The sequence below is a fragment of the Rhinoderma darwinii genome, chromosome 5 (genome assembly GCF_050947455.1).
Source record: "Rhinoderma darwinii isolate aRhiDar2 chromosome 5, aRhiDar2.hap1, whole genome shotgun sequence".
In the NCBI taxonomy this organism is placed as follows: Eukaryota; Metazoa; Chordata; class Amphibia; order Anura; family Rhinodermatidae; genus Rhinoderma; species Rhinoderma darwinii.
The window spans coordinates 187,037,138-187,061,560 of NC_134691.1; the positions used below are offsets into that span (position 1 = coordinate 187,037,138).

General features: G+C 41.1%; 1 protein-coding gene across 1 annotated transcript in view; it reads left to right on the forward strand.

Annotated features, from left to right (window-relative positions):
• The first annotated feature begins 525 nt into the window (after window positions 1-525).
• Window positions 526-24,423, forward strand: part of TMEFF1 (transmembrane protein with EGF like and two follistatin like domains 1) — a 217,185-nt gene continuing 193,287 nt past the window's right edge. Inside the window, exon 1 of the mRNA XM_075826790.1 lies at window positions 526-1,148. Coding sequence (XP_075682905.1) covers window positions 995-1,148 — 154 coding nt within the window. The 5' untranslated portion in view covers window positions 526-994. The remainder of the gene's footprint in view (window positions 1,149-24,423) is intronic.

Genomic DNA, 24,423 nt, shown 5'->3' on the forward strand with positions numbered 1-24,423 from the left:
CAATGCAGATGTGACACATCTCTAGTTATTATTACTAATATGACCTAACATTTTCATTCAGTAATGTGCACTGGGCCTAAACAGTGATCTGAGGAGAATTCCCAGCAGGCACAATAGAGGTGTTTTATTGGACTCTTGGCAATTATTTTGAGCCTGTAAAATATTTATTATAATAAAACAATAACTGTATGAACTGAGACAATGTTCCAATAAAGAATCATCATAGGTGGCTGTGGTTTGGTGGGAAATCTGTAATGTCCAGTTAATAGAGCAGATGTTTAGGTGACAGACCAGTAGTTCTAATAAGTGACAAGGGGATGGACAGACGTCTCTATTATCACAGTGGTCAGGTGACTACTAGCTATCCCATATATGTATGTGTATATATTATATATAGTATTGAAGCCCAGCTCTGCTCAGTAGTCAGCTCCAGATGATGAGCATCATGAGGGGGTTACTACTGGCTACAAGGAGAGGCAGGGGGCTGGAGTCACGTGCTCCCCTTCATCTTCCCCTCCCCTCCTCCTCCTCCTCCACTCAGTCCCTTTGTTGTTAGGAGAAGCCACACGTATTGCACCCATCTAGTGGCTGGTGACAATCACTCTGCTGCTTGGAACAATAACCCGGGCGGGCAGGCAGTGAAGGGGCTATCAGGGGGAAGGGAGGGGCAGAGCTGCCAGCACTGGGAGGTAACGCTGCTCCTTTATCTCTGGCATGGTACTGAGGATGGGTGACAGCCTCCTGTGAGGTGCTGGGGGAGGTGTAGTGTGCCGTATGCGCTGCCCTGTATGAAGGCTGAAGACACTGGATATCACTGGCTCTCTGCATTTACCTGGCGTTACAGGAGTCACCCAGCGGCTGCAGGGAATGAAGAGTAGGAGCCCGCTGCTGCCCTGTGCTCTGTGCCATCATTGATGCTCCTGGCCTGTCCTAGCCAGCCGGTACCCTCCTCGCCCCAGCCGCTTGTAGCACCAGCATCCCGCTCTTCCTGGTCATGGAAGGATCATCTCACCCTGCCTCCAGGCGGTTGGCACTGTGGTCCACCTCCTCTGTGCTGGTCTTCTTCCTAGCCTTCTCCGGCATCCAGGCATCCAACCAGCTGCCCAGCGAGTGCCACAACGGCAAAGGCAAGGGCATCAACTGTTCAGGTAACATGCTCGTCCTCATTTATTACACTTTACTGAGTGCCAACCACTACCACTACTGGACCCGACACTGTCAGGCATCTCTCTAAAGAACTGTGCCCGTACACACACATATATACACATGTTGTAAAATACCAGTAAACTGTTAATTTGTTTATGATGTGTATTATATACATTAGTGCATATTTATAAATAATATATATATATATATATATATATATATATATATATATATATATATATATATATATATATATATATATATAGAAAATGAATCTAATACATGTAGTAAAATACCAGTAAACTCTTCATATGCATGTATGTGTATGATATTTATTATATGCGTATGTATACATTACTATGTGTATATATATATATATATATATATATATATATATATATAGGTATGATGGATGGCAGATATGAGATAACACATGACTGTAAATGTGAGGGTCCCAGTCTTTACACTATCTATGGTATTTATGGACATAGGTGCTTTTGCATATGTATTTGTGGTAATAGGGCTTCCCATTGTGTTAGACAAAGACCACAGGGCCACATATAACCCCGCAGCATTATTAATGTTTTAGCATATTCGTGCCTCTGTGAACAATAGGCTGTGCAGTTGCCTATGTGCTGTTACAGTGTGTAGGCAGATGATCCATCAGAGCTCGGCCACTGGCAGTCGGATGGCAGAAGTCATTAATGAGCATGCCGCACCCCTCGTGTATTTTGCTGGGCTCTTTCTGTCACTTTCTGTAGGAAGTGGCCAAATGAGCCCAGAATTGGCCACGTGATATGACCCTCAGGACTGGTAGTGACAGAAAGATGATTGTTCTGGGCACATCAAATAAATAAATGAATGAGGCCTCAGCAGCTGCTTTTCTCATGTCCAGTCATCATATCTGTGGGGTCTTGTGCCCATCACAACACCACTGCCCTAATGCCAGTCTTGAGAGGGTAGCATTGTATTGGAGAACTGTTCATTTCTCTCTGTTTAGGATTCATTGGCACGTCTGTTCTGCTGTGTACTTGACTTAATATGAAGTTTTGGTCAAGCTCATTTATTCGTGTTGGGTTAATTTATTTTCATTCCCTAAGGGGTGCTTAACAATGGCATAATAACTGCAACGTATGCTAATCACTCATAATGGTGGATTTCTTTATCAAAGTCTCCTGGATACAAGGCGTATCCTAATATGTATTAATGCAAGCACATAGAAGCATTGTAATTGAATGGAGGCATAAAATAAATAAAGTACGGGTTTGTTTGCCTTACGAACGACTCTCATTGCTATGTGGATCTGATGCTTGTTGCTGTAAAATAAACCTTTTTAGCTTGGCCATATAAAATATTGCACTGAGAAATGTTTATCACTTGCTCTGCATTGTGGACCAGGTCCGGGTTGTGAGTAATGGCAGGCAAAGCCAAATATTATACCTTCATTCATGAAAATATTTAAAGGGCAAAAAGAGACAACAAAGAAGCAAGAGTAAACATAAATGATCTTCTCACAAATTAAAAATTCAGTTACACCGCTTTATTTATTTATTATTATCTATCTTATATATTTAATAGAACACTGGGTGACAACCAGTATGGTCACCTAGAACTGGCTTGTCATAAATAGAAAATCATCCGTTGCAACTATATTGGAGAAGATGAATCACTGTATAACTAAACAGATATGAGATCTTACAGTCAAATAAAGCTGGGTGACAAACCTCGTAAGAGATGGTGTAGCTGGGGGGTCTGGCCCTGGGTGCTGGGTGTCATAGGAGGAGTTAACAAGCCACAAGCCACTCTTTCTTGGCAAGGGTATTTAGATATAGGGCTAGGGCAGCAAACTGAATCTTTGCTCCGGATGAAGGAAAGCCTATTTTGTGAGATGGTGGCCTAGTGGTGAGATGGTGGTCTAGTGGTGAGGTGGTGGTCTAGTGGTGAGGTGGCGGTCTAGTGGTGAGATGGTGGTCTGGTGGTGAGATGGTGGTCTGGTGGTGAGATGGTGGTCTAGTGGTGAGATGGTGGTCTAGTGGTGAGATAATGGCCTAGTGGTGAGATGGTGGCCTAGTGGTGAGATGGTGGTCTAGTGGTGAGATGGTGGTGAGGTGGTGGTCTAGTGGTGAGATGGTCGTCTAGTGGTGAGATGGTGGTCCAGTGGTGAGATGGTGGTCTAGTGGTGAGATGGTGGTCTAGTGGTGAGATGGTGGCCTAGTGGTGAGTTGTTCGTCTAGTGAGGAGATGGTAGACTAACGGTGAGATGGTGGGCTAGTGGTGAGATATTGGTCTAGTGGTGAGATGTTGGTCTAATGGTGAGATGTTGGTCTAGTGGTGAGATGGTGGTCTAGTGAGGAGATGGTGGACTGGTAGTGGGATGGTGGTCTAGTGAGGAGATGGTGGTTTAGAGGTAATGATGTCCATATTGGTTATCGCTTACCTTTGCCTGAAACAGATATAATAAAGAAACGGCTGAAAAGAATTCTAAACAACTTGACAGAAGATAATTTAGTGATTCATAGTAACTGGTGACTTCCAGGGAAACACTAAAACTATTTCCCATGCTGACTCCTTATGTAAATTCTATGTCGTGTCCTATTCCTCGTGTGATGCAATTCGTTTTGCGCAGAGAAAGGTTAGCAGGTTAGCATGTTCCACTTATTAACAGCTTGCTTTAACACGGTATATAGGTCACTATTAAAATGTGAATGACTGTACCAGAATCCATTCATCCTATTTCCTACTGTGAAAACCTGCAAAGAGAAGCCTCTTTAATTCAAAGATTGACACTTCGCTCGGGTAGAAGGTAGTCCCAGCATGAAGTGACCTCATGGTCCAGGGTTAGAAAATCAATCTCCAAATGATGCCTTTAAAGTTTAAATAACTGTATTAAATTATGCTTCAGGAAAGATGATATAAATACAAGGTTGAACGACAACGGGTTCACCTTTGTTTAAGCAGGAACCCCAAGTACGTTTAAAGGGCATTAAAATAAAACAATAGTCCATAAAGTACTCGATTTGTCCGATTCTGTTAAGTCTTTTGATCTTCTGTTCAGCTATATTTTAGTTACAGTTGTTTCTCTGGAGTTGTCACCCAATTTTCTCCGACTCGTGAATGGCATATCTGCCTAGTTATTGAGTGTGCAGGGGTTGTATCACTGAATAATATAGATAATCCGATAGATTTTCCATTCAGAAGTCGAAGGAAGCTAGGTGACTGCTCCTGTGGGAAATGTAAGGTTGGCCATATTAGTTGTCACCCAGCTTTGCCAGTATCAGCTATGACTAAGGAATTGCTGAATTGAATATTACTCTTCACATAAAAGGAAAATAAGATGAGTTTTTCATCCATTTTTATGTAAAACATTGTTTCAAGCTCATCTTTTATCTGTTAAAGGGAACCTATCAAACTCTTTTTTGTGGCGTTTTTAGATGGAAGTTAATAGGGAAATGTTTATTTGGTGTTTTTTTTTTTCTTTTGTCTCGCTTTTTTTTTTTTGTCAGTGGCGTTTTTTCTTGAAATTGCAGCATGGGGTTGGTTTGGCGTTTTTTCAGGCAGTTAGTGGTGTTTTTCTCTCATAGACCTTCACTGTTTTTTTTATATACATGTGGCAAGGGGGTGTTTTGTTTATAAATTGTGTTGCAAAGGGGAATCTTTGAATCACAGGGTTTGCAACGGAAAATATGCCAAAAAAAGGCACCAAATTCACATACATCCATTGACCTACAGAATGTGCCATTTATTTTCCTCCTAAAAATCTGGAAATTGTGCAGATATACCTTATTTTAATGACAAATTGTATTCAATATAGATTCTAAAAATAATTAAAGGTCCGGTTTTCTAATTGTTGTAGGTTGATAACACACAAGGAGATATTTTATGGTGGACTATGGTCTTAATTCATAAAAACTAGTGCAGAGAAAGTGAAAGAATTGCCCATAACAACCAATCAGCTTCCTGCTTCAAGAGTGCACGTTAGAGAAGTGATCTGATTGGTTACTATGACTAAGGGGCCCTTTTACACCGGCCAATTATCGGGCAAATGAGCATTCATAAAGCGCTCCTTCCCGATAATTGCCCTGTGTAAAGAGGGTAACGATCAGCCAAACGCTCGTTCATCGGATGATTGTATAGTTTCTGCAGCCTAAAATATTATCCTTGTCGGCAGCACATCTCCCTGTGTGAACAGGGAGATGCACTGCCGACATCAATGAAATGTATGGGGGCGAGTGATCGAAGTAACGACCGCTCCTCCCCATACAAAGCTCCTTGTGAAAGGATCAAATGAGCGCCGATCAACGAGCTGTCTCGTTGGGCTGTGTAATAGGAGTGTAATTACGTGTGCCAGGTTTTCTCAGCGCTACTTTTTCGACGTGACTCTCTATATACATTATTAAATAATGATATGTACTGAGCATGTTTCAGGTGTGGATGCAGGAGGTTTTTATTGTCAGTTGGCAACGAAATCTACAACATTCCCTTTGTTCCTTAAATAAGCGCAGTTTAAGTGACAAACACTTCCAAGATCCCAATGTGTGGTGGAATTGTTCTTTGCGCTTGAACCGCTCTAGACATATCATTTACAGTCTGTTTTGCCACCTGTTCTGTAGCTAAATAATATCCTTCCAATAGGTCTCAATTGAAGCAGGTTTTATTTGACCAGCTTTTGTTAAATGGCAGTTACATGGTTTCATTTAGAGTGTTGACAGTCATCTCATACCGAGCATGATGAAGTGTGAAGAATGCAACGCAGTAAACCTAAAACTTTATGTGTAGCACTGTATATACGTAGGGTGTGCCCGAACCCACTCCTGTATACAGTATATGTTAGGCCATGTTCAGTCTAATGTTATGTGCCGGTGTATTTTCTTGGCAGGACTATGTTAGAGGAGCTGAGTTAGGTCTCTACAGTGGACTGTGGTATTTTCCAGCATATTGGGCGGTGTGCACGCTGCTCGCCTCACGCTGCTCCCTGGTATAAAGTAAAGTGACCTTTATTTGGCTTCACGGTGTGTAACATGCTGTGAATCCAGCTCCTAATGTTACGTTATGTAATGCAACTGTCTTTGTATTATGGGAATAGGTTCTCCTCCATAGAGCACTATGGGGGAATTTAATAACGTCTCTACGCCATGCACAGGAAAGTGGTAAACGGTTTCCACCGCTCTCTTTTAAAAAAGAGGAAGAGCCTAGTCTATTAAAAAATAATGGTTTTTTTATATCGACAATTGCTCAGTGACTCAGGAGAGAGACGAAAGGAGTGAATCAAGAGAGGGAGACATAAGTCAGTAGAGAGTGGGTGGATTTGCCGAGCGCGGCGCGTGTCGCTGTTGGATAGGCGGGCAGGGCGGCAGTTGCCAGATTGGATTGCCGGGCAGGGCGAGAGCTGCCAAATTGGATTGTTATGTAGAGCGTAAGTTACCAAGTGACTGATCCACCAAAGAGACTTTGTATTGCTAGGTTTAATCGCATATAGCCATCTCAGCACGTCATCTGACCGATTGCAGGCGGAACAAAGATCCTATATGGATCAATATAATAGTATTGCTGGTTTAAGAAGTACGCAATTTATATTAATTGTTTGTAAGTTTTAGGTTTATCATCTTTTTTCTTCAGTTTTATGCATTTACCCTCTGACAGCAATACTGCATTGAATCCTCATTGATAATTGTATCATAGTCATTATTGTAGCGTTTGGTGCCTTTTCCAGACCCCTGTGTGTGAATGGAGAAGAAATTCTCCTTCCCTTAGATTACAAGTTAGCAGAGACATCAGTACGGAACAGCTATAATATAAAGTAAATAAATGTAGTTATCTTTTAAGTGGGGTACAGAGGTCATGTAAGTCTTCGTCATGAACATATGAAATTAAATATCTAAACAGCCGTCATTTTGTAATGCCAATAAAAACTCACCCAATGAAAATCTCAATTAAAATTGAGTTTTTGTGACAGAAAGGCTAGTAAATGAGCATTGTATTGAACCTAACGTCGCTGCAGTAACTTCTGTACATTCACATAGTTATTACATATCTAGAGACAAGAGGATTACAGATAAATTCATGCAGATTCAGGGTAAAAATTATGCAAAACAAAAGAGAAAAGTTCTGGTGCAAGTCTGTGTATTGAGATAAGGTTTTAGGTGAGACATTGAGTAGAGAGACTGAATACAAAAATGTTTTGATTATTTTGGTATTAATATCGAATATCAAATATAATGCCGGCATAGTATCACAATCTAGGGCACTTGGGAAGGTATATCCTATACTCTAAGAAGTTTTGGGCAGTAAGAGATAACTCTATAAAGGCCCCAGTACCAAATGTTATTGATATTTTGGTCTTGTATGGCCATATTCATGCCTAGGCTACATACAAGTCATACTGCACTGTTATATGCATGTAAATTAAATTTATCAGATCGGTTTGCGGATTGTTAGGACCCCAATGATTCCGAGCCAGTTCCCTTTAATGTCCTAACTCACCTTAAAACCTGAAAAGTTGTGGATTCGGTTTACCTTAATATCCGACTTCCCCATGTTACTCTCAAAAGGGTCCAGAAAAATTATATTCTGGGGAATATACACTGGAGAGCTTGTGGTCACTGGTGTTTTTCTTGTGGTTACTGGTGCTCTTGTGGTCACTGGTGTTTTTCTTGTGGTTACTGGTGCTCTTGTGGTCACTGGTGTTTTTCTTGTGGTCACTGGTGCTCTTGTGGTCACTGGTGCTCTTGTGGTCACTGGTGTTTTTCTTGTGGTCACTAGTGCTCTTGTGGTCACTGGTGCTCTTGTGGTCACTGGTGCTCTTGATCGACGCTTGCTTGTTCCTGTCACACGGAGCTATGGATGGGGATGAGCGCTCGTTACTCCGATCACTCGTCCCCATACATTATTATCATGTCGGTAGCGCGTCTCTCTGTTTACACAGGGAGATGTGCTGCCGACAACGGTAATATTTCACTTTTTTAAAACGATACGTCCAACAGATGATCGAGCGTTTCCACAGGGCAATTATTGTCAACGAGCGTTCTATGAACGTAAACCAGTGTAAAACCCCCTTTAGCAGCTCTACAGTTGTGAGGACCCCTCCGAACAACTCCCTATAAGTCAACTTCCCAGATAAGAGTGTGGTGGGCTTGTGCTTATACACAATAACCAATAAGAATAGGTAGAGCTGTAGTATAAAGAATTGGGTAAGACAGACCATTAGTGGTAGGCAGGAGGTAGATATGAGAGGATCGCATTAAAAGCTTTGTCTCATCATGGGTGTTATAAATAGGGGTACCTACTCGGGACTCCCCCTCTTTGAGCCAGAGCTGACTAACAAGCAGCAGTTTTTGTTCTTTTGGACCCGGTCCGTCCATGTGTTAGATTGGCAGACGTCTCAGGGGTCTCAGGCTTTTTTTTCATATCAAAAGGGGTTGTCTGTGATGCTACCCTATTGTAATGCTTGAAATATTAGACTGTATTGCTTGTAAAGACAGATATAGCACTGGAATTAAAATGAAATAATAAAACAGAACACAATGGCGGCCGGTGGTGTTTTTATGTATAATAAGTAGCGGTCTGATTTTATATTGTAATTTCTTCATTCATCCAATAATTATCTGTCGCCTATGCGACATCGACGTTGTCTGTAATATTCTGCAGTATTTCACATCAGCCATGCAGACTTTTATATTACCGCTATTATATGTTTTTCCGCTTCTGTACAGTCAGCTTGCACTGTATTTGTTTTAGCTGACAGAAAGAAAATGATGCTGTTACCCCCCATGGAAGTAAGAGACTTGTCTGAGTAAATGGCTTTTTAATCACTTCTTAGGCGAATTGAAAGGGAAATTTACTCAGATGCTTAGATTTTCTGTGTTTTCCCTGAGAAGATTGTTTTGAGGGACAACTTGCTCGGAGCTGTGAGCAATTATTGATTCTCTGCTCCAGTGAAGCTTTATGTCAGATCTTTCTATATCAGCCAGCTAAGAAAGCTGAAGCAGACCGGGTCCTTTGTTAGGCAGGAGACCAGGCCCGCTCGCCACTTTAGGTCATTAGGTGAGATCACTTGCTGATTGATGTTGCTGCCAGCGGTCGCTGTCTAATAATACATCTTATTTTGTATATAGTATTTGTCACATGCGTGCCTGTTCATGTCAATTTCTAATTCAAGCTGGATGGATTCTGTAAAAGGCTCTCTCATATGATATAAAATGTGTTTGGAGACATAAAAGCAATATTGGATAATGCTTAGGTATAAAAATACATTGTAATCTAATATAATGCAGCGAAATTATTAGCACTAAATTGTTAATCTCACGGGCCATCTCATTTCTGGTTTGGTTATACAGTAAATATTAGGGTGCAAAGGTTATTTAATTCGATTTATTCTGCATCCTCTGTGTAAAATTACTGGAAAGCAATACTACCATGTATATCTTAAAGGGATACTCCGGCAATTAGAATTTGAAAAAAATAAAAGACCCCCTAAAGAATGTTTTTTTCATTTTACTTATTGAGCACTAATATGTTCTGACTGTTGTCTAGCATCAGGGGTACCAATACGTAAGTGACTTTTTTGTGTGTCACAATCTGCAGAAGTGCTGATGTCGCATATTGATGATACACCACCAGCATTTTCACACCATGATTCCTGTAGGAAAATGTCCCTCGGTATCCCACACTTGAATTATAAATATAAGGGCTTATTCAGGCCGTGTGATGGACGTTTGTTTTTTTTCGTCCGTCACACGACTGCATTAAAATTAACGCATGTCTGTGGGGCTATTCACACGGCTGTTTTTTAACGGAACATGTGAACGGCACGGGGAAAAATAGGACATTTCCTATTTTTGCCCGTTTTCCCTGATCCCTCAATAGACTCAAGTCTATGAGGGATCCGTGAAAACACACGAGTGCAAATCGGCCGTGAAAAACGGAAGATTTTCACGGCCAATTCGACACCCAGTCGTGTCAATATAGCCTAGTGCACTTTTACTTTAAAGAAGATCTGTCACCTCTCTTGACATGTCTGTTTTAGTAAATAATTGTATTCCTCATGAACTCTACGCAGTGCTGAAATTTATGAATAAATTGACAACTGGGTGTTACCAGTTGGGGGGTGTCCCTACACAGACTGACAATTTCCAATCAGTCCTGACAGAGTAAGATTGTAGGGACACACCCCCTTGGCAAGTGAAATGGTAGCAGCCAGGTGGGTTTTTTCTCCATAAATTTCTAGGAGGAATAACAGAGGAACGGCACAACATAGAGCTCTAAGAAAATATGTTCCAGAATTGATATTTCATAAACAATGCAACAATGTACTAAAATAGACAAGTCAAGAGAGATGACAGGTCCTCTATAAATAATTTGTTTAAATGTAAGGGGTGAGAGCACCTAGAAAGTGACATTTGGACTTGCAGCCTGTTTTTGTTCTAAGTATACTGACAGCTGATAATTCATACAACCTGCACTATGACCTGTGCATCTATAGCTAGTGGAAATCTATTCCACCATTGTTAAAAAGTCTGCACCCGTAGAAAGTAGTTCAATAGTAGACTTTCACAGGAAATGTCTAGTAGTCAAGAATTTTTGAATTAATGGTAACAATCCAAGTAAAATATGTAATTACCTTGAAGAAACAAGAGATGTTTCAATCAAGGGGCATCCGTCTGGTTTTGTGGGTGCATATACAGAGGCAATTGAATCAGCGGTTAGTAGAAATAATCTAAGTATGGTATTCTCTGTATAAAATGTGCACTTTCCATTGAAAAGATGCTTTGTTGTATATTTTTCATTTGAGAAGATCGAATGTTCAGTCCTGTGTATTTCTATAAACCTCCATTACTGTCCAGCTGATTTTCAGAGATAACAAACTTTAGCAGGCCATACACGTGTTTGATGGACGCCCAACTGTTTCCTGACATCTGGGGTGATCAGGTGTGCGAAAGCCACTAACCCCATTTTCCTTATGGTAGTACACATGCATTGTTATCTGAGGGAAAGCCAACAGTTAGCTAGGTTGTATGGTCTTATATTGCTTAGAGGGTCTTATATTGCTTGGAGGGTCTTATATTGCTTGGATGAACTCTCATATCATCTCTACAATAAAGGAATGTTGCTTGTGAAATAATATCTTCATTTAATTGACATTGGTCTTTGATATTTGTCTATGCACATCTAATAGTAATAAGTAAACTAGTAATGTGGTGAGGTCAAGATGGCGGTGGAGTAAATAAGTAAATAATAACATTATTCTGGATACAATGAACTCACTAGGTCAAGTTTTATAGAACTACATGCCATGTAACTGATGCAGCCGATGGGTAGTGAATCATTTAGAGAGGCTGCATTCCTTACATAAACACCAACGGTATATACCGTATACATAATAACCATACTGAGCAATGAGCCTATAAAAATGATTAACCAAAATAAATGACTGGAAAACTAGGACTAGGACCGGCAGCGAGTAGTATAAATACACGCAGCACGTAACGGACATCGGAAATATCAAAGCTCTTCTCAGCTATTTGGCTCACATCACAAAGAGCTGAGCAGACTTCTTAGAAGCAGAACGGCACCATCCCGTCAGACTAAATGGGCGAGTTGTAGATTCTGATAACAAGTACCTCAATAGGACAGTACAGTGTTTTAATGCCATGTAGGTCATCAATTCCAGTCTTCTTTATAAGAATGGCATTACCTTCAACCACTTCTGCTGCTTTTTTCTTCCATTATGATTTCAACCGTGTGATTTGTGTAGCTATTAGGATTTACCTGCCACTTTAGTCCGTCAAAGTCTCATCCTTTTTGGTACCATTCTGACTTTTCAAAATGAGCACTTGATTTGTTCTTATTTCTACAATAACCCTGTAAAGATAGTAGCTTCAATAGGTAATTCTTCCTAGATGTGAGCCTCGGTGGTGAGAGAAAAGAGCCAGCTAGAACCGATTCACCCTATGTCTTCAATAATTTACAATGACTTTTATCTGTAACAAAAAGTTCTACAGTAATGACACTGTTTACCATTTCTGCACACAGAGAACACTGCGCTCATTATGTCTTCGTGTCATTAAATACAGTAACATGAATTTGCATATGCTTTATACCATAATTATCCCAAATAACATAGATGTGATGAACCTAGATAATAGCATATGAAAGTCAATTCTTTTTTAATTATGCACATAAAAACAGCAGCCATATTGATTATTTTTTGTTTACATAGACATAGTCGTAGTCATATCTGTTTCATTGTCTGTTCTTGCAAAAGCCTATTACATATTCTTTAGAGGAGTCCTATACTTATTGCCACCTCTGCCAGGGGTGCAGGGAGTGCAAAGGTAGCAGTTAAACCCAAGCTCTAGAGCCTGCAGGGCCCAAATGCCCTCTTTTCAGACACACTTTACAATGTGGCAGGGCTTAGTGGGAAAGGGGACGTGGAAAAGCAACAGGGGCGTAGCTTAATATGTGACAGCATGCAGCATGCCCAAAAAAATTACAAAATTTGGGCACTAAAAACTGGAGTAAACTAAGCCAACTAATAGGTGGTATAAGGAAGAGAAAATTGTCTAATATGTCTAGCAAGATGCACCAAATTTATCATACAGCATGCACCACTTTCATAAATTTGTCTGATTTTTTGACTGCCTTGTCCTCCAAGTTTATACTGTCTAAGGCCCCATGCACACCACCATATTTTTCATCCATAATTATGGACCGTAACTACGGACCCATTCATTATGGCGCTGTGCTCACGACTGTCCATAATTACAGATCCATTCATTTCTATGGCCGACGGACACCTTCCCGTATATTTACGGGAAGGTGTCCATGCCGTATACACCTTCGGTAAAAAATAGGGCAGGTCCTATTTTTTTATTTTACGGACTGTGCTCCCATACTTTATAATGGGAGCACCGTCTGTAAATGCGGACGACTGTCCGTGGCCGGCCGTGTCCGTAATTATGGACCGTGATTTTGGTCACCGTCGTGTGCATGGTACTTATGCGCTACAAGCACCTTTCCGTATTTTTAGAGATGGGTGTCCGTTTCGTAAAAATGATCAGTAAAATATAAAACATGTCCCATTCTTGTGTGTAATTACAGCACGGACTACCCATAGAAGTATATGGGCGCTTCTGTAATTACCCCCGTAGCCATCCATAATTACGGAAGCATTGCTAGGCGATGCCAGGTTTCCAGATGCTGCATATCATTTGTGGTTTTCTTTTTGCGGATCCGTAAATACGGATGCACTACGGACCATACTTACGGACACCGTTCCGTAAATGCGAATGATTTACGGATGATAATAAATGACTATGGATCCGTATTTATGGACAGTATATACGAATGGATGAAATCGACGGTCGTGTGCATGAGGCCTTAAACAGAGAGTATTAGTAAATCTTCCCCAACGTGTACGTCTAGTGAACCACAGTAATATGAGGCCTTAAACAGAGAGTATTAGTAACTCTTCCCCAACGTGTACGTCTAGTGAACCACAGTAATATGAGGCCTTAAACAGAGAGTATTAGTAAATCTTCCCCAACGTGTACGTCTAGTGAACCACAGTAATATGAGGCCTTAAACAGAGAGTATTAGTAAATCTTCCCCAACGTGTACGTCTAGTGAACCACAGTAATATGAGGCCTTAAACAGAGAGTATTAGTAAATCTTCCCCAACGTGTACGTCTAGTGAACCACAGTAATATGAGGCCTTAAACAGAGAGTATTAGTAAATCTTCCCCAACGTGTACGTCTGGTGAACCACAGTAATATGAGGCCTTAAACAGAGAGTATTAGTAAATCTTCCCCAACGTGTACGTCTAGTGAACCACAGTAATATGAGGCCTTAAACAGAGAGTATTAGTAAATCTTCCCCAACGTGTACGTCTAGTGAACCACAGTAATAGTGTGTGTTACAGGTCTACTACATAAAGAATAATATTCAGACCCCATGACACTGTCTAGTACACTGTTAAATCGGGCAGCAAAAACCAGCTGTGCTAACTGACGCACTGTAAGCGGATAAGTGGAAAAAGTAGACAAAGCTGGGTTGCTGTACGCTGCTAAGATCAGACTGGTGCTCCAGAAGGTCACCTAGTGATGTTGTAATGCAATGTCATGTCAGAAGTTACATTTACTATATATAAAAAAAATAAAAAACATGAAAATTAATATTGTGGGCAATGTGAATTCGTGGGCAATTTTACCCACCGGAATCGCCTGTTTCTATGTGCATTGGATAAAGGATCATGATGCAGAATAACCTACAATTAGACCATGCTCACAAGGCATATTTTCAGGTGTATTTCGGGACGTAAAATGCTCGTATTACGCTCTAAAATACACTTGAAATAGTCCTGCGAACAGCTGATTTCAATGGGAAATATGCTGTGTAGTTCATACAAGCTGTATTTTTATATTGTGGAATTAAAAAACACCTCGTAAAAATAAGCTTTGTAAAAAATAAATGAAGTTTCACTTTTTAAAGTGCTTTACCAGCTTTACATTTCCCATTGACACTGCTAAAAACGCTTATAAAAATATGAATCAAAAACGCTTTGAAAATCAGCTCCAAAAACACCTCTTGAAACATATGCCCTGAGAACAAAGCCTCACTAACCTGAATTGTTTGTCTTCCTAAACCATGGAGGATTCTCTGGTGGACAACTCCAACCCTGTGTGAGCAGAACAACCAAAAACAATACAGAGTTGTGATGTTAACCCCCCTTAACGACCGTCGTATAGTCTTTCTACGGCCGCCGTTCAGGGTAGTTCTTCTGAAGTGCCGCCTTTTCACGTCTGAACTTTTCCCGCATCGTGCAGGGATTTGCTGAAGCCCAGGCTGTTGCTAACAGCCTGGGCTTCAGGGCATTGATCGGAGATCACTAGCAGTGGTTTCCGATCATATTTAAACCCTCAGATGCGATGCTCAATAGCGAGCGCCACATCTGAGTGGTTTTAGAGGGAGGGGGCTCCCTCTCTCACCCCACTGGCACCCAGCGTGCATCACGGGGAGCCGATGGTTGCTATGGCAGCCTGTAGTGATTGCCTGTGATAACGCAGTTCCCAAAAGGTAGATCGACACCAATACGACCAGAGACAAAAACAGAACAGACGTGAGTCTGTTAACTGTAGAGGTCTGAGCTAGACCCAGCCCCTATAGTTTATTTTATACTTATTCTGTATCCATGCAAGATTATAAGACAATAAATAATATAAAAGAGAGTACTTTGGCTTATATGCAGTAACATTACATAACTTGGCAACAATTAATCTTTCACATTTAGTCAATTCTGACAATTTTAAGAACAAAACATGTTTCTTCCTTTTCCCACCAACCCCTCCACATCGATGTTCTAATCCAACAAATTCTTGCGAAATTATAACCAACTCCCCCCTTCCTCAAGTAATGTCAAAACCCAGATGTCCAGATTAACTCTTAAAGTGACAATTACTTTAACGCCTGTAAGGTCGCGCCAGAGGCATGGCCTAACAGATGCCTGTCAGTTTTACACTGACAGGCAATAATACACTGCAATACTTCTGTATTGCAGTGTATTATAAAAGTGATCAAAAGAGCGCAGAGTGAAATCCCCTAGTGGGACTAAAAAAGAAAGTTAAATAAAGTTTGAAATAAATAAATAAATAAATGTCTTGAGTAAAAAAAAAAATTAAAAATCCACTTTTTCCCCTTACAAAATACATTATTATGAAGAAAAGTAAAAAGTTACACATGTTTGGTATCACCGCGTCCGTAACAACCCCAACTATAAAACATTTACATTATTTAACCCGCACGGTGAATGCGGTAAAAAATAAATAAAAAAACACTGCCAGAATTGCTGTTTTCTGTTCATCCCACCTTCAAAAAGCTGCACATACTCCAAAATGGTACCTATATAAACTACAAGTCGTCCCGCAAAAAAAAAGCTCTCATACAGCTACATTGGTGTAAAAATAAAAAAAAGTTATGGCTCATAAAAGATGGCGACACAAAAACAAATAATTTTGAAAAAAAAAGTGTTTTTACTGTGTACATAAAAAACATTAAAAAAAACCTATATAAATTTGGTATCGCCGCAATCATAACAACCCGCTGAATAAAGTTATTTTGTTATTTATACCACACGGTAAACGGCGTAAAATTAAGACACAAAAAGTGATGGAGACCACTAGAGCCATCATTTAGAGCAGGGGGCGGGGCTTGCAGCCTTCAGTACAGTAGCACTTGCACATCAAGTCCCACCTCAGAAGTACTTGCTATTGGTGCGCCGGGGAATGAAACATAATTTTTTCAGTCATGTAACTTGCATGACCCAGAAAGATGGTATGTTTGAAATGCCATCCACCTCCCCTTTATCGGTCTGTCAGCAGTTTTGAGACCTCAAAACTGCTGACCGGTTCCCTTTAATCTACACAACTCTCTCTCTTGGCCCAATTTTCCACGGTCTTAATAATTTCTAAACGTTCCTTTCGATCAGATGAATTTACCTGTATTGATGCCTACACACGTCTTTTACCATCCTATCATTGTTTACTGTGGTATTTGTAGTCATGGCACATTTATTTATGTAGCTCTGATATACAGTACAGTGTCTATGTGTTCTTTAATGCTATACAGAAATCAATGGTCTGTCCATGGAACGCACAGACATGTCAGGTCCTCCTGATTTAAAGAAGCTCCTTGTAGCTACCCCCTCCCCACTCTGGCTAATGAAGGAGGGTCCTGAATACGGGACCCCATCTGTTAACGGAGAATTGGGGATTTGAATCTGGGTTTTTGAAACCAGACAATCGCTATGAACCTCTACAACATTGACCATTACTGTTCTCATGATTCAGCGGTTTATCCTCTCAGGCACATTAGGACTGACTTTGTCATCTATACACTACATACGGTAAATTAAATATTTCACTGATGTAATAGTTATCTGTAGAAATTACAAAGCCAAAAGCTTCCTTATCGAACAAGCTCCTTCTCAACAGCTTTCAAGGATTCTGCTGTTATTATTGCTGTCAATGTCACTCAAACAGACCAGAAGGAAAGATGCTATTGTATATCTCCCGTCTCACGGGACCTATAGAAAGCGATTGCCTGCATGCTAATGATTGCATCCGGTGGTTTCTTCAGACACTAAACCTTGGTTTTCAGCTCATTTCATTTATAAGATATGAATCATTCCTTTCCTGTGAGCATCTAATATTGAGCCACCGCATAACTTAATATCACATGTTTTCTGTCGTTTTTGACGACTCAGCATATATTTTTTTTTTTACATGTAAATAATGAATGCTGCTCTGCAGGTCTGAAATATACTATTTATTCTTTATTACCTTAATATGCTGTTTAGTGCATTGTTAATAATGGCGACTATTCCGGTATAGTTTATATATAGATATAAAATAATCACAGCAAAACATTTTTTAAAGGAACACTCCAGGAAAAACTGAGACAGTGATGCATTCAATTCCATTGACATCAGATTGTGATCATATCACATAAAAAAATTGGTGGGGGTCCATGAGCTTGGGCTCCCACAGATCACTTCAACGAGCTACTGCGCCATAAATTCAAAAAGGGTGCGCTCACACGTGGCATACTTGAGTTGTATTTCCGCATCGTAAAAATACCCTGTGGAAAACTACAATGTATGCCTATGGGAAAAAATATTCTGCAACGCAAGAACTAGAGAAATCTGTCTGTGCTGCAGAATATTTTTCCCATAGGCTTAAATTATATATTTTTGTAGCTGCGGAAATACAATACAGGTACGCCACATGTGAGCACACCCTAAAATTATAATGGAGCCTCTTTATTTTAGTGATCAGTTGGAGTCCCCGCTTACAATCCCCACCACTGCTAACTTCAGACGTATCTTTTATTCTCTGAAATAACAGTTACCCTGAATTAGAGATTCCCTTAGGGCACATTCAGACGTGGCGGAATTGCTGTTGAATTCCGCTGCCAACAGTCCGCAGTGGAATTCTGCAGCAGCCGTTTTTTACATTTCTTTCTATACATTTTTAGGTAACTTAGTTCAAACGTTGCGGAAAATAACTGTGCGGAATTTATCCTGCTGTGCAGAATTTTCCCTCCGCAGCATGCTTATAAGGGCATGCCCAGACGTGGCGGAATTGCTCTGGAATTCCGCAGCGGACAGTCCGTAGCGGAAATCCGCAGCGTACACGTTTCTCCATTGCCTTCCACAGCTTTTTAGTTGTGTTCGTTTACACGTTGCGGACAATTCCGCTGCGGAGCATAGGCTGCGGTGCGGAATTTGGTGTCCGCAGCATACACTGGTTGTTGCGGACGTGTAGCGGACTTGTTGCGGACTCATTGCGGAATTTCTCCATTGACTTCAATGGAGAGTCAAAATTCCGCAATGAAGTCCGCAGATGTTATGTGTGCTGCGGGGCGTATTGGTTTTACTGCCATGACATTTCTTCATTCTGGCTGGACCTATGTATTTCTAGGTCTACAGCCAGACTGAGGAAGTCAATGGGGCTCCCGTAATTACGAGTGACTACGTGTGTGCACCCGTAATTACGGGTGACTACGTGTGTGCACCCGTAATTACGGGAGCATTGCTAGGCGTCGTCAGTAAATAGTCACTGTCCAGGGTGCTGAAAGAGTTAAGCGATCGGCAGTAACTGTTTCAGCACCCTGGACAGTGACTTCCGATCACAATATACATCAACCTGTAAAAAAAGTTCATACTTACCAAGAACTCCCTTCTTCTTCCACCAGTCCGGCCTCCCAGGATGACGTTTCAGTCTAAGTGACGACTGCAGCCAATCACAGGCCAATCACAGGCTGCAGCGGTCACATGGACTGCCGCGTCATCCAGGGAGGTCGGCCTGGATGGCGAAAGAGGGACGCGTCACCAAGACAATGGCCGGGTAAGTATGAATTTATTTTTACTTTTACTAGGGAAAGGGCTGTCCCTTCTCTCTATCCTGCACTGATAGAGAGAAGGGAAGCCCTCTTCCCCTCAATACGCAACGGCTAGTCTGCATCAATTTAATGCCCATTTTAGGCAAAGCCGCCACAGAATCTGCAACGCAGATTCTGTGCGGCATTGATGCGGACAGTGGAGGAAGAAATACGTCACGTCTGGTCATGCCCTTAGGGCTGTTTTTCTGCAGCTGGAACTGGGGCTTTAGTCAAGGTGGAGGGAATTATGAACAGCTCCAAATATCAGTCAATATTGGCCCAAAACCTGCAGGCCTCTGCTAAAAAGCTGAAGATGAATTTCACGTTTCAGGACGATACCTCTAAATCAACAAAAGAATGGCTTCACCAGAAGAAGATTCTGTGCGGCATTGATGCGGACAGTGGCGGAAGAACTCCGCCACATCTGGGCATGCCCTAACTTTGCGGTGAAGCAGCAGACTTTCATTACGGATTTCAGCCTTTGCATTGCAAAGGCTAAAATCTGCATGAAGTCCGCTGTGATATCTGCAATGTCTGAATTACCTGTCTAATATGAAAATGTTGCTGCAAATTCGCAAAAAATCTGCAGCAACATTTCGCCACGTCTGGACATGGCCTTAAAGAGAACCTTTCACCTGCCCATACATGTTCATCTGAGGGCACAATATAATAGGCAGCGCTGCACAAACCTTGTCTCACTTTACATATTTTTCTATCCTCCCCCGTTATTTAGATATCAGTGCCATTATATTTGGCACTCGATATGTAAATAACCCCCTGAACTGTCAATGGGGCTTTTCTTTTATTGTAAATGGCATGGGGGCGTGATACTTACCGCTCTGACACTGTCCAATCAGCTACGAGGAGTATCAGAGGGGCTTGTGCTGTGTGATCTCTCTCGCGAGATCACACAGTTTTGTCGTTCTGCAGAGAGCGTGCGCGCGCGTTCTGCAGAACGACAAGACTGTGCGATCTCACGAGAGAGATCACACAGCACAAGCCTCTCTAAGGGCATGTTCAGACGTGGTGGAATTCTGCAGACACTGTCCGCATCAATGCCGCACATAATCTGCATTGCAGATTCCGTTGCGCCTTTGCCTAAAATGTGAAGTAAAATGCTGCGGATTAGTCGTTGCGGATTCAGGTGAAGAGTACATCCTGATCTCTTTTAAAACATTCCATTCCAGTCTAGCTATAGACCTCGAAACACATAGGTCCAGCCAGAATGATGAAATATCCTGTTCGCGAAAGCAATCCGCAACGCAACAGACATAACATCTGCGGATTTCATTGCGGAATTTTGCAACTCCATTGAAGTCAATGGAGAAATTACACCGCAAGTACGCAACAAGTCCGCAACAGCCAGTGTATGCTGCGGACAGAAAATTCTGCACCACAGCCTATGGTCCACAGCAGAGTTTTCCGCACCGTCTGCACGAAGTTAACTAAAAAGGTGTGGAAACCAATGGACAGACTGTCTGCTGCGGATTTCCAGTGCGGACTGTCCGCAGCGGAATTCCACAACAATTCCGCCACGTGTGAACGTGCCCTTACACTGTCCGTGGCTGATTGGACAGTGTCAGAGCGGTAGGTATCACGCCCCCTGCCATTTATACCCCATTGACAGTTCAGGGGTATTCAGTTTATTTACATATAGGGCGCCAAATATAACGGCACCAATATCTAAATAGCGGAGAAGGATAGCATTTTTTTTAAAAGTGAGACAAGGTTTGTGCAGCACTGCCTATTACATGGTGCACTCAGCTGCACATGTATGGGCAGGTGAAAGGTTCTCTTTAAGGGTATGTTCACACGCTTAACAAAAGACAGCTGAAAATACGGAGATGTTTTCAAGGGAAAACAGCTCCTGATTTTCAGCCGTTTTTTTAAGCAACTAGTGTTTTTTACGGCCGTTTTTGGAGCTGTTTTTCTATTGAGTCAATGAAAAACGGCTTAAGAAGTGACATGCACATCTTTTTACGAGGCTTTTTTTACGTGGCCGTTTTTAAAAACAGCCGCGTAAAAAATGCCCCGTGAGAACGGAACGCCTTTTTTCCCATTGAGATCAATGGGCAGATGTTTGGAGGCGTTCAGCCCCCGCATTTTCAGCCGTTTTTCGGGGAGTTTACGGAACGAAAAAAGTCTGAAAATATTCCCTGTGAACATACCCGAAACGTTTCAAGTTAAAAAGTTAGATACACTTATGCATACAATTCCTAATTATTCACTTATTGCCTGAAAATTCAGATGTGACTACAGTTCATCTTAATATTTTGCCCCCCCCCCCCCCCCCGTCACTTTCTCCAGGGTGCAGAAGATATGGGGAGTAGTTTGGCAGAATCCTCACTCTGATTTAGATTTTAGTTATATGCCCCTTCTCCTCTATGTGTGTCCATTTCTTACTTTCTTTTTTTTTTTTGTGCTGCAAGTTGGCAACACATACAACCTTTTACAATAAATTTAGACGGGTGTTTTATTGCACATTAGTGCTACTTTACATTCCTTGGCTTGGTTTGTGGTCGGTGATATTTTATGTTTTATATTGATGAAGAACACTTTGAAGGTTGCGTAGGTTGTTACTATTTACTATTGTAAATGATACCTCTCCATGTAATACTACGACATTTATTTACTGGAGTGTTTTCTATTCATGTAATAAAAGCAATAATGAAATTTTTCATTACATACCGTCTATATTATATAGATGCATTTTTATTAAATAAACATGAAATAACAGAAGTAACTTAATAATATAATGTTAACCTTTTTCTATTATGTACGGTTCTCCAGCAAGAAAAGTACAGTAACCAGTGGATGTCTATTATTCTGTTGCCCATGGCTCCTTCCAAGTGTTACAAACCATGGTTATGGAAGGAAACCTCAGTTTGCAGTTCCCGGGATAGTTTCCAATAGCAATAGCTGGAAGACTGGAAGTGCAGCGCATAAAGGGTCGGCAGGATTATAGTCAAAGTTTTAGGGGATACTCACCTGTGGCAGATTTGTTGAAAAACTTTCTTCAACTGTCCCATTTATCTGAAAGGGTCTTGCAGAAATCCATGCTCATGTTGCAGAAATAACCAAATTCAAATGTTTGGAATGGAGGAGATCTGTAGCGAGGCCGGTGTGGACTTAGAACAGCAGACGTAATCAGATAGTAGAGTGGTGGTGGCATAGATAGCAGAATGGTCAGAAACCAAAGGAACTTTATTAATCAGGTACAGAGTGGTGTCATGCGCCAGTATCTACAGAGAAAATTATTGGTCAGCAAATTGTAATACATGCACATGCCTAAAACAGTAGGTGGCAGCAGAGAGCAGCAACTGGAAATGCAGGACAAAATCTGACAGGTGTCAAACAAACACAGAAGGGAGAGCCGATGAAAGGAGGTGCTGGGTACAAGGCAGAGCTAGGAATTGGCAGGCACCACAAATAGCGGCTTATTAAACTAGGGACATGTATATATCTCTGCTTACTAAAATTCACAAATTAGACACAGTGGAGCAGATTTACTACTGAGTTTAGAAATTGTTGGAAAATGCACAATTTTTTTGCACAGTTTGGCACATTTTTAAGGTTTTCACCTTGCTAGACACGTTTTAAAAGTGTTCCGAAAAGCGCCTGTGATTAAATAGGAAAGGGCGTGGCTTCTCAGAAAGGGCCATGACTTAAAATCTGCCGAAGTGCGACAAAAAGGTGCCAAAATAAGCCAAATCAAAAGTGGTATAAGGAAGAGAAAAGTGCTTAAGGCTACATGCACACTATGCACAATTTGTTGAAAATCTGCATCAAAATCGCTGATAAAAGGTGATTTTGCAAGTAAAATCAGCACTTAATATTGTGAGTTTTTTTATGCGGTTTTCTGTGTTTTATTTACATTTTAATGCAGAAACAGTTGCGGATTTTATATAAACTTCTGAGAGGGAAACGCAAGATAAATTGACATGTTGCAGATTTTAAAATTCGCACCGCAGGTCAATTTTCATGTGAAAAAATCTGTATGTTATACGCATCGTGTGCGTGTGGCTTTAAAGGTCAGGCAAGATTCGCCAAAATTATCATGCAGCATGCATCACTGTGAAAAATGTGGCGCATTTTGTGCCTGCCTGTTCTAAGTTTGCACTGTCTAACTATTAGGTCACATGCACATGCCCGTAATTCTGATCCGCAATAACAGACCGTAATTGTGGATCAAAGTACGGACCCATTCATTTATATTGATTACGGACACCTTCCCGTATATTTATGGGAAGGTGTCCAAGCCGTAGAAATGACATGTCCTATTTTTTGATTTTACGGACCGTGCTCCCATACTTTATAATGGGACCACTGGTGACAGTCCGCGGCCGCTGGTGCCCGTAATCACTGGCCGTGATTACGGGCACGGACGTGTGTAGGGGGCCTTAGATAGCATCAGCAAACGTGGGCCGGTATGTGTATCTAGTATAGGATAAATAGTTTTTCCCTAAATCTATTTAAATCAAACTGGATCAAAAGACGTTGTCGTGGACTTCTCCAGATGCCCAAACTATACAGGTTCCTTGACTTTAAAGCTGAGATATAAGCTCTGTTCACACGGTCTAGTACAGAAGACATGATTGTGAAACCAGGAAATGCTATCCTGATATCAGAGGACTGGATCCAATTCTGTTCTTGGCACTAAATATACATTCATGAATGGAACCAAAATACAGCCATGTGCTTCGAGCCTTAAAAACACCCATCAGAGGCAGGTCCGATTTGACGGACAACTGAATTTTAAATGCCAGATGCAGTAGGGATAAAAAAAAGGAAAAAAAACACTTGTTTTATGTCTGATTGGCCATAAATCAAACCATTGTACCTTGAACTTCTGGTTATTGCTACCAACTAAAAAGCAGGGCAGATCAAAAATGGAACAGTTTGTCTGTTGGTTATTGTCCAGTTGAATAAAAGAACGTAATCAATTATTGGTTGACAATCGGGGAGAATCTTGCTGTTTTTCATGTCTATGGCCGTCGTAAGACCAGGAAAGCAATATAATCATGTGATGCTATGACATCACTGTAGGCACATCTATCGAGTCCAAATTACAATGCATATGTCGGTGGACAAAGCCAAAGCAAGCAGAGTATTGTTTACATTGCTGTGTGCATTTAGAGAAATGAGAAGCGGCGCAAAATACAACAGTAGTTTATAGTTCAAAGTCGCTTTTATTGCTTTGACTGAGCAGATTTTTTCAGTAAAAGAATAAAGATGTTTCTAAATTATTTGTTCTACTGCTCCACAGATAATGGTTTATATATTTCCTCAGTTTAATTTTATATCCGCTTCGAGTTTGCCTCTGCCTTTATATAACTCATTTGCCA